At 38.4% G+C, this 11,445-nt stretch overlaps 1 protein-coding gene across 2 annotated transcripts; it reads right to left on the bottom strand.

The window, feature by feature from the left end:
* Positions 1-4,908: 4,908 nt before the first annotated feature.
* Positions 4,909-11,430, bottom strand: LOC135468403 (kelch domain-containing protein 4-like). 2 transcript variants are annotated; one of them, XM_064746648.1, is made up of 3 exons: positions 11,325-11,430; positions 8,947-9,084; positions 4,909-7,491 (listed from the first exon to the last, which is right to left on the bottom strand). In XM_064746648.1, the coding sequence occupies exons 2-3, from the start codon at positions 9,023-9,025 to the stop codon at positions 6,218-6,220; spliced, it is 1,353 nt and encodes a 450-aa protein (XP_064602718.1). In that variant the 5' UTR covers positions 9,026-9,084; positions 11,325-11,430; the 3' UTR covers positions 4,909-6,217. The 2 variants fall into 2 exon arrangements, with proteins under 2 accessions (XP_064602718.1, XP_064602719.1); XM_064746649.1 differs by having other exon boundaries at positions 8,947-9,732; positions 11,325-11,371.
* Positions 11,431-11,445: the final 15 nt, after the last annotated feature.

Genomic DNA, 11,445 nt, shown 5'->3' on the forward strand with positions numbered 1-11,445 from the left:
AAGGGATGTGCGGATGTGAGAGTGAGTGAGTGAGTGAGTGCTTGGGGTTTAACGTCGTACGCGGATATGAGAGACAGAGTTAGCTGTAAAGCCATCAATAAAAAAGACTAATGCAGCATTGGGCTGCCTGTCTGGCTTTCGCTTCACGTGAAAAATGATAGTACGCTGTTTACGCAAGCAGTTAGCACAGCAGATTTATTTTGTACTCAACATGCTCACCCAGTAAGGCCGAATCGAAAGCGTATAAGCCGGACAAACGTCTACCTTTGACAAAGTAAATTGATTTCGTATTGATGAAACTTCTGTAGACGTTCATTGTATGTTTACGAAGCCGAGACTGAGAGTCTAGGCAGATTGATCTAGCGCCATGGGATTTATTCACTATTTTCTTTTTTTTGAAGATTTCAGACTATTTAAAACCTACGGATGGTCGTGGGCTTCCCCCGGTTTCCTACCACCATAATGCTGGCCGCTGTCGTATAGGTCAAATATTGTTGAGCACGACGTAAGTAAACATTAATCAAATAAATGGATAAATAAATCAATAAAATAAACTATTTTAAGAGTTTTAAAATTATATATGTGTACAGAGCGTTTTGCAAATAATCGTGAAAGATGTAAAACCACGAATAAATACGTAGCACAGACATAGATAGCTGGGATTTTACACTGATTGATTGTCTGACTGATTTTTTAAGACTAGGCCTACACCAGAATTATTCACGATGGCGGCATTTAAGTTTATATAGATGGAGTAAATCAGTGTGCACGACGTCAGTCACCGATATATATATCTTGCATCAACCATCCATTCGTCATTCTATAGGCCCTATTATATTATTTCTTAAACTCTCTTTAGCCATCAACAACCCTGTTTTTCGGACATTGCACTAGCTAGTACTTGCAGACATTAAGCTTAGAAACAAGTAAACGACGGACTGTATATTATTTGCTTTGTATAAAGCGGTCCATTGTCAAACAGCTCATTTTTGTCGCAAATATCGGTCATTGCTATAGAACCCCATTTTCAGTCGCCTAGGAACACATCCAAGAAAACGTGCACTTTATATGTTTTACATGAGAGCCATTGATTTAATGAATGGTTATACGGGGTGATATTTTGTCTCGTTAGCTATTCCAATTATAAATTTAAAGCATGGTTAGGGCCTATTTAATCGCTATATTTTATCCAGCAACCTGTGGATTGTCGTGGATTTCCCCTGAGCTCTGCCCGGTTTTCCTCCCAGCTTAAAGTGAACATAAAGTCAGCCACGAAAGCTGAATTAATTACTTAAGTAGTATTCCAGAAATGTTCAAAAAATTAAAAAAATTCTACACCGTTTATCAACAAAGTAAATACTAAACAATCAGTGACGCCATTTTGTCATGTTACAGCTATCTAGAGTGACGTCACAAATTCTACGAGCTCTCCGGCACCATTTCGGTGTTAAACAATGTGACAATAAGAAAATATGAACAAAAACGCCTGATACCCATCCACAGAGTATCAGCTCTGTTCTGTGTTCAAAGGGTCGGTGTTTGTGGACAGAAGCGTCGTGTTTTAGCAGTCCTGCTCATTCTTGTCCTGCATGAGGCTTATACCACATGGCTACTCGGTGTGAATTGTCCGTCAGTGCCAACTCCCATTGCTGAATTTCATCTTCTCGGCTTTCAAACATTCTAGCATTTTTATATATTTTTCTGTGATGACTATTCTTAACATTTTTTCTGTTTATATATAATGGCAGACTGTGTTCACTTTCAGACGCCGACGTATAAGTGAAATATCCCTGAGTACGGGCGTAAAATACGAAACAAATAAATAAATAGGCCTATGTTGTTTTATGTGGGTCGGAATAGAACAGAACATATCTGATTAATTTTCTACAAAGAAGCGATTTCACTGTAACATTTCCCCTTAAAATAACTGACTACTCAGTTTCCCCCCACCATAGTGCTGGCAGCTGTCGTATAAATGAAATATTCTTGAGTAGGGCGTGAAACACCAATCAAATAGGAATATATAAATAAAGTAGTTGGTTGCCTTTTGGGAGGGTTGGGGGGAGGGGATGGAAGAGCTGTAGAGAGCCATCGACCATAGGTCCATGTACACTGTAATAATAATTCTACACCAGGCAGTAACGTCTTATGCAGTGCAACTGACATCACTGCATTTTTTTTTTTTACCTAATTCCGCTTAAGCCAAGGTACTAGAGGACGTGCAATTAGCTACTATTTAAGCATTTACATGAACAGTTAGATTTTAACCCTAGCTGAGGTAAATTGACAGGAGACAGTATTCAAATGGTTATACGTGTGTCCATATACTAGCTATGACGCTGTCGCCGCTGCTCTGGTTTTATACTTTACGCTGTAAGTCTTTATAGTAATTACAAGGATCCATCAATGAAAAGAGAGAAGAAGGGTTGGGACACGCTAACCTTCAGTCAAAAAAAAAAAAAAATAGTCTGTTAATTTAGTGATGCTAGAATGCATTCTGTTATTATAGAACAATATTCTGTTAGCCTAACATAACCTATGTTGGATTAATAGAATATGTGTGTTATATTTAACAGAACAATCTGCTGCAATAGTAGAATACACTCTTGCATCGCTCAGACAACAGACTTTCTGTTAAAATTAACACATTCATTCTTTGTCAATGATAACTGAATATTGTAAATCTTGTAAAACTAGTTTCTTAAAATAAACGCAAATATCATTCAAAACTAGAATAACCGTCTTCGGAGAAAACCGAACAAACTGTGCCTAAAAATACTTTTAATTACGCTGTTTGTTTTATACTAAAACAGCGTCCTAGATTATCTTAAATGATTGTCTCATAACTTAATGTCAATTGATGATTTTAATTACTATGTACATGAGAAATATGGGGAGCTAGTCACGATATATATGTTATTTCGTAAAAACCCTAAACCGTTTATGGAGGCGATACGTTTACATTTTCACGGTCCAAGGGAAATAATCCAAGTTGTCAAACGGTCATACACGTATGGGATTGTTCATGTACAATAATTCTTCTAATTTTTGGGCCAGATGTTAGTTGTGTTGTAAGTGGAATATTACATTTCTTTCCCAGCCGTTTGGAAAAGTAAAGCTATGAGTATGCTGTTCATTTGATGGTCTAACCATCTGAGAAAAAAGAAACGCAATATTTCTGCTACAATTGCATATGTATTGACTAAAATGAGTAGACCAGATGTACCAAAAATTAGAAGAAATATGGTATGTAAACTAGCTGAGGAAGCCTGGTAAATCGCAGTTTTTCTTCTTACGTGAACCCTATCATGTACATTTATGATATAACTTACATAATTTTCATTTACTTGATGGTGGTCAGTTATATAGGTGGAGAAAACCCGTGCCCAGGGAAACCTCCCACCATTGGCAAGTTACTGACAAACTTATCCACACGTGACCTACAAATATGCAACATGTTGGTGACCAGTAGACTGATGGTCTTCAGCAAAGGTTAGACTGTGAAACAAGGCCACATGAGCATCGTCAACCAGTCATTATCATCATGGTCCCACAAGCAGTGAAAGCAAGGGAGTCCACAAATCACAAGCCTAAGGCAAGGTTTGAACCCACACCTCTTCACAGTGTGATTTAACAAATGGAAGACAAGCAGCATCTCTTCAATTGGTATATGATATAAGACAATTAAAGTGCGTAGCAGCTAACATTGAAGATGTGGTTGCTCAAGATACAAGTCTCTTACGCAAGGAGAGGTAAGGAATTAAAGTAACTTTCAATTTTATTTTGGTCATAGATGTCTCGGAAAACAACTGGACAGTTGTGTCAGGTCCAAAGAACCTGTGTATGTATTCTGAACAACCACACAATTCAAGTGGTGAAGTACTCCAGTTGATATATTCACAGCGGCTGGGACCGGCTCCAAAAAAGTTGAGTCAATTCTTACGTGTAAGCCAAACTTGACCAAGTCTCTATGTGGATGCTGATATGGAGCTGCCTCGTAGTAACATTATGCCACGGACACCTGATACGACATCCCAGTACCAGTATACTGACACCAGCCCAGTCCTGCAGTGATTTGCCAGTGAGCGTTAAAGGCTAAGAATACACTAAAATGAACTCTATATCAGGTGAAAGACCATTAAGCACTGTCCATGAAAATAGTTCCATTTATTTTTGCTTAACTTTTCCAACCGAGTAGAATGGTTTTAAAACATCAGAATCAACACTGGTCTGTAGTGAGCCAGTGTATCAGTGACGTCACAGACACATTTTTTCCAAGCGATGTATGTGTGCTAAGTGGGAAAACTCTCATGTGACGTGACAAATAAATCCAACTATTTTTGTGGGCAGTTTTTAATGGGCTTTCATCTGACATATACTTAATGTTTTCTTTGCCTTTGCCTAAAGCGATTCAGGTTTGAAACCTGGGTCTACAGCTTTTACAACGATGCATTGTCTTACACATTGCTCCCCAAGCAGAGTTTTCCAAAGGAAAAGCAGAAGATGGATAATTAATATCTAAATACACAAATACTGCTTTCAAATGTTTGCAACTATTTTATTTATAGCCAATGACTATATGTGTAACAGAATGGCAGCAATTAATAACAAGAAATCCACAGCAAAAAATATCAAAGTTATTTGTAAAATATATGGTAGTAAAATTATAAAATTATACAATTTTTGATAGTATCAGAACCATTAAAATTGCAATTAAAAACATGCTAAGGAAGAGAATACCATTCAATCAAAGAAATGCTTGTAATTTACTGCAAGTACATAATGAAATGCTTATAAACTGTCAAATCTATTAAAGTTAACCAATATATATGAAATATATCAAATCTAAACACATCTTAGACAAATGGAACAGAGAAACTGATAAAGATAGAGAAAAAAAAAGGTAAAGTGAGCAAAGATATTGATAGATAATAAGATATAACTACACAAACATACCGATAGACAATCAAATATAACTGAACAATGAAAATCAAATGTAAATGAACATTGATAATGATAGATAATCAAATATAATTGAACAAAGATATTGATGGAAAATCTGGACCAAATTTTCTACATACATATAATTATTTTTTGATCAACAGTTCGTATTTCCATCAACAAATCCCTAACATAAAAAATCTTATCACTGTACATTAGCTAACTCAATATACACTGTTCCTTTGTTTTGACAGATAAAATGGGCGGATATGATGACATAACCAATGAGGTATAATTGAAATATATCGCTTCACATAATGGGCAATACACACATTGTACAAATAAAAAGTGAATAGACTGAAAAGGCAACATTATGGATAGGAAGCATCATTCATGTAAAAACCATACATATTCCCTGTTGGTCTGTGCCCTCAAAATAATAGCTGTCAAAGCCTATCACTGAACATAAACAGCCTTAATTTTGTTCAAAAATGGACATACAGCCCAATACCAAAAAAGGTAGGGATAATTACACTTTATACTTATACATTATTCAAACAATTGGCAATTAACACGCATGTGTTAGCTGGATTCAAAGACATGTCTGGTGGAATCAAGGTAAATACTATCACCATCCTGATAAACCCGTTCCATAAGTTCATGGTCATTAACATTAACAGGTCATTAACAGCATGTAGTTTTACACCTGAGGATATCAACCTTAACAGGCAATTTATAATCCATACAGCAATTAGGGTATGATAAAACTTTGCATAATAAAAACCATCATATATGTGAGATATGTAATATTATGCTGCTACCTCAACATAGGTGCTATTGGAAGATACACAAAATCCTGAAACATGGGTGTAACTTTAATCATCATCAGAAACACATGTATATATAGAAACACATGTATGTATGTATGCTAGGGGTTTAATGTCGTACTTAAAACTTTTTCAGTCTTATGACGATGACCAGTCATCACATGCATCTACTTATATTGTGTCTTCCTGTGGCAGCGAGTTTAAGCTGCCCAAGTGCTGCCTCCACTGAAGTATCCTGCCGAAGACACCAGACATGACACCCAACCAAGTCATGTTTCCTTGCTCTAACCTCTCAGTGCTGAGCGCCAAGCGAGGCAGCAGCAAGTACCATTTTTTACAGCCTTTGGTATGAGCCTGGGTTTGAACTTCAGCCTCCCGACTTCGAGGCGCACGCTTAGAAGCTACTTAAAACCATGGGTCTAACAGTCAAAGACGGTACACATTTCTCGCTAATTACATGAAGCATCAAAGGATGTAGTCTCCATGAGAAGGGAGTATTTTGTGGACTGTGAAAAGTTATCTGTCCCTTTTCTTCTGGCCAGGAGAGCCACTATTATGAGTACACTTACCAGAAGAACTGCGACAATCAGGATCAGCATTACATTGCCCAGTGTAAAATGCTGATCTCCAAATACCTGAAAATACCACAGGTCATTCATGAACAACGCACTCATGCTGGAATGAATGACCCCAGCAAAGAGATAGAACCTGTTCCCTGAGTGCCAAGCTGTACTACCATACCTCGCTCCTGGGGTGAAATGAAAGCCGGAAACCTCGGGAGCAGCTACACTTCTGGCCTTCTCCTCAGAATTTTTACCGGCAATCCAAAACCAGCGATTTTTAGTGGTATCATACACCCAGGTATCTCCAACGAAAACCGCTGACAACTTTGACATCCGACTCCACATCAGTCGTTCCCCACCAAACAGCCACAGATATCCACGAGGGTCAACCCAGGTGGCACTACCTGTACGTCCACCAGGGGTACAATTCACGTAGCTGCAATTGTAATACACAGGTAACTGGTTGTTATCCAATCCATGTAGTAACTGCCACTTTCTGCTCCTCATGCTGTAGCTCCACAGGCAAGAGGAATAAACAAGTTCTTCTGACTGGCTGATATTACCACCAAACATGTATAACGAGTCTTTGAACACCCAGGTCATAGCGGCGTTTCTTTCTGAAGGTGACTCAGAGTTGTGGTCAGTCTGGTTGGCCTCCTCACCTGGTGTGGTCACTGGTGTCCAGGTGAGAGCTTCTAATGAAAACTGCCAGTGGTCGGACTGTAGCTGACCCAAGTGTATCCCCCCAAACACATACATATATCTGTCTGTGCACCATGTAGCTCCTTCACCACGGGCTGAGGGGCGAGTCTGATTCTTCAGTGGTAACCAGGTGTTGTTTGTTATACTGTACACCCAGGTGTCGTCAAATCCATAACCATCAATACCCAGGCCTCCTGACACCACAAACATTAGGTCTGACACCCCGCAGGCTGAGGCCATGTAACGACCAGGGGGAATAACTCCTCTAGGCTGCAACATATTCCAGCGCTCTTCTATCTGACTGAAATACCACAAGTCATTCAAGGGAATTGGATTATCCCCTACGCCTAATCCAGATCCTCCGAACAGCCAGAAGCCCCCCTGTTGGTCTGCCCAGCTGGCTGCCCCTGATCTCGCATCCGGCCACGACTGAGTGTCAGCTTCCGCATAAGCCCAACCTGACAATGAGACGCAACTACATTTAGCTGTGATGAGCAAATCTAAGCGTAAATTTGTATGTGTATGCTCTGACGACAGGTTTGGCAAAATTTTCTTTGGTCAAGGACTGGACCTAAACCAATGTCAAACTGCGTTCCCTTAAAAACCTGATCTGGCAGTTTGATTTATTTATTTTTTTATCTGATTGGTGTTTTACGCCGTACTCAAGAATATTTCACTTATATGAAGGCGGCCAACCTTATGGTGGGCAAAAACCGGGCAGAGCCCGGGTGAAACCCACAGCCATCCGCAGGTTGCTGCAGACCTTCCTGCGTACGACCGGAGAGGAAGTCAGCATGAGCTGGACTTGAACTCACAGCGAGATCTGGCAGTTTAAGACAAGAATTACCCATTAAAAATACGTCTCCATGACCTGAAGTTTGCAGACACTTATGTCCCTTATCTTTTCGTCTATCGATTTATCGAAAGCACAACGTTGATCGCTTATTTCTTCAGGCATTCAACCAATTAACCTGTTGTACTGACAAGGGCAAGTGACTGCATCAGTTTTTTAAATGGAACGTGGTCTGACGTTGAATTGGGATCCATCCTTGCCCGAACAAAATTTTTGCTAAACCTAACATCAGAGCACTCTTGGACTATTTGTATGTCTGTTTTTCGGTTAAGGCTTTCACTGGGAGAGAGTGCATGGCAAAATCGACCATTTGCAGGATGTTGCAACTATTGTGCATTTGTGCTTGTTTTTTCTCAAGGGTATGCTCATGACTGTACATTAATTTAATAAAGCAAACTGTTTGTGATCCAAATCAGTACTTTATATGTACCAGTGGATGTAAAACATCAGCTCAACATACATGTATGCACTCCTTATAGCGATACCACCCTTAACATTTACTTCAACATTGATTCTACTACACAATACACTAAGTCTTGAATTTTGTAATTTACAGTAATTAATATGCACACAGTGCATTCAAGATGAAAGATCCCAGTCAGTCTTGAAGCAGATTTATTATTGAAATAAAAGGAATACCTTAAGCCAAAATAAAAGCTTCAAAACTAGCCAGCCAACTAGATTTTGATAATTTTCTCATCACATACTACACAGAACACTGATCTAATATTTTAAATTTCCATTTCTATTTTTATAGGACTTGAAATGCCATTACAAGAATGGGGCTACACTGAATTACCTCCCTTGAGTCAATTCTTCCATGTAAATGGCACGTTTTAAGAGTAAGCTGTGCTTAGGTGGTACATGTACAGCTGTACATTTGAAAATGGCTACTGGCGAGTTTCAGAGATAAAGAGGCATAAAATTGTTGAAGACCTTCGATCAAGGCAAACTGTTATTTTCTGAAATGATTTGGATAAGCCAAAGATAATTTTTTAAGCCATTCCAAGGAAATTTAAAAATCTTCTGATGAAAATTCCCATAGAATAAAATAAATCACCTAATCTCTCCGCTGCTGTTTCGTGGCAAAGAACAAGAAGGCATGTTACAAGAAAGACTCTTCTGACTGGTTCCTTCATTTTCTTTTCATAGAGATGATCTGTTCAGGGACTTCCATGTAATGGTCTAAATCTTCCAGCTACAAAGAAAAATGTGAATAATTTATTTTTGGATTTAATGCACGATTGGATTGGGAGTATAAACCCTGTTAACACAAGTGGTTACTACATTTAAATGACTTCTACCACTATCATTTATTTCATTACAATAGGGATGTTTCAACTTTGTACTCTTTTATCGATGAAGGTAGAAAAAAGACCAACTGCATCATGTGAACTGTCAAAAAAACAAAACAAAAAAAAAACCTGTCACACTATTTTTGATGACATTCACTATAACATGTGTCATAAAAAGTAATTTAGAGTAGACGAATGATGGAGAAAATTAGTCTGAACCTGTGTGAACTTATGAAGTTCCTTATGAAAAGAACTGAGAGAGGTGGTCAGTAAATTCTTGGGCAAGAAAGGCTGCCTAACATTTTTACAAGTCACATGGCACAGTGCGACTGCTTTTACCTTTCACGACAAAAGAGTTCCAACTCGTAACTCCCCTATTATCAGTACCTACCAAATCAATCATACATCACAGTATATTTCAGATCAGACTACGATAGTGAGTAGGGTAGTCTTTATAATGAATGAATGAATGTCTATGACTCGGTTAACACCACTTATCTTATCACTTGTCAATATTTCAGCCATACATGTTCAGCCATCGTGGCGAGGACCTGTTTAGACCAGATAGTTTTCGTATCACAACATACAAATTCAAACAAAAACAGATGAACTTTAGATGTACTAACATAACAAAAACATCTCATAAAATTAAAAAATATATATATATATATTTCTAAAGTATATAATCTAGAATAAACAGAGGATCTGGGCCCAATATTTCATTGGTTGCAAAAAGATTTTAGCCTAACATATTAAAGGAGCATTTACACAGTCCCAACATGGAATAAAGCTGTGTTCTGGAGATGTGATTTGTTGAACTCTACAAATTGCATGAAACAGCACGTCCTATTTTCATGTGACTAATCAATATAGATGAGTCGAATCAACATTCACTCCATGTGAATGCAGCTTTATCCAAATTAAACTTTCAAATTTACACAAATGAAATTTTGACCCCTTTTTCTGTGCTGTGGTACTACTGGTACAATTTTAACTAAGTTTGATTACCTATATTCGAATATTCTATTTATATAAGATTGGAATTTTAGATTTGAACAAGGCTTTGACTATGAAACAAGCTCCTGTTCACCTTGAACAAAGTGAGAGCTCTATGAGTTAGGCGTCTATTACAGTGAGCTAAAATTATTTGAGGCTGCAGACATCAGTGCAGTTTGCTCATATGAAACTCAGCAACCTGCGGATGGTTGTGGGTTTCCGCTGGGCTCTGCCCGGTGTCCTCCCACCATAATGCCGGCCACCGTCATGAATACAAGTGATATATTCTTGAGTGTGGCATTAAACATCAATCAAATAAATAAATAAATAAATATATTGTATGAAACAGTGACAAGCAGAGGACGAGGTGAAGGTAACATGGGAAGATGTTCATAGTTTTGAAGTGATGTCATAGCTGCTCTGAGCCAATCATATTACCACATGCGCTTTAGAATCACGTGACTAAACTACTGGAGGTTAAAACAAACCAAATTTAACCAGGTGAGATAGGCAATGAATAAGATTTTAGCATGAATAATGAAAAATATAGCCTTTAGACAAGACCTTTTTCTGGAAAAGTAATCAGAATGTGCCTAACCTTCAAATAGGATAGTTTCATTGTCCTGCAGTTCTTTAAACTTTAAGAAAGGCAAAAATCAGTATCTTGCCCATTTACTTCCATGTTATTTATCACCTCCTAGCTGGTCCTTTCGAGGAACCAGGATGCTCAAAGCTACATTGGACGATATTCAGAGAAGTACAGCTGATAATAACCGGAAATTGTAGTATGTAAGATAACAGTACAATGTGCATAGTATATATACATTCAGTCCGAGATTGCTCTGTCGTTATTGGTTTGCAAAATTAGGTTCGGCCACGGATGGCCCCAAACCAAAGTCAGAGCGCGCTCCATTTAAAAACCTGACGCAGTTGCCCTTACAGTGTGTTATGGCGTTTGAGACAACAATAAGCTATCAATTGCGTTTCCTCGGCTTGCCATGTCAGGGCTTGTAGTATTCATCCTGGAGACATGCAGGCCCCACGGGGAGGTCTGTAGTTCAGGAGAGTTTAGCCTTAAAAACATTACATCCGCGAAATGCCAAAAAAAAAAAAGAAGAAATTATGAAGGTACAGAATTACACCGTACAATGCATCAAAACTGTCTGTTCCCAGAAATCCTGTATATAGCGACGACAGTTTAGACAGAAAGTACCACACATCAAACACCCTCCTGTCAAGCTGTCCCATCTTCTGCTCCCAGTATGTCA

Source organism: Liolophura sinensis, chromosome 6 (genome assembly GCF_032854445.1).
Source record: "Liolophura sinensis isolate JHLJ2023 chromosome 6, CUHK_Ljap_v2, whole genome shotgun sequence".
Taxonomy (NCBI): Eukaryota; Metazoa; Mollusca; class Polyplacophora; order Chitonida; family Chitonidae; genus Liolophura; species Liolophura sinensis.

What these genes read in the sequence shown, in the direction of transcription:
- LOC135468403 (XM_064746648.1), bottom strand. Translation starts at nt 9,025, where the DNA reads ATGAAGGAACCAGTCAGAAGAGTCTTTCTTGTAACATGCCTTCTTGTT. An exon ending in AACAGCAGCGGAGAGATTAG is followed by an intron (nt 7,492 to 8,946) that starts GTGATTTATTTT and finishes TCTCATTGTCAG; the next exon opens with GTTGGGCTTATGCGGAAGCT.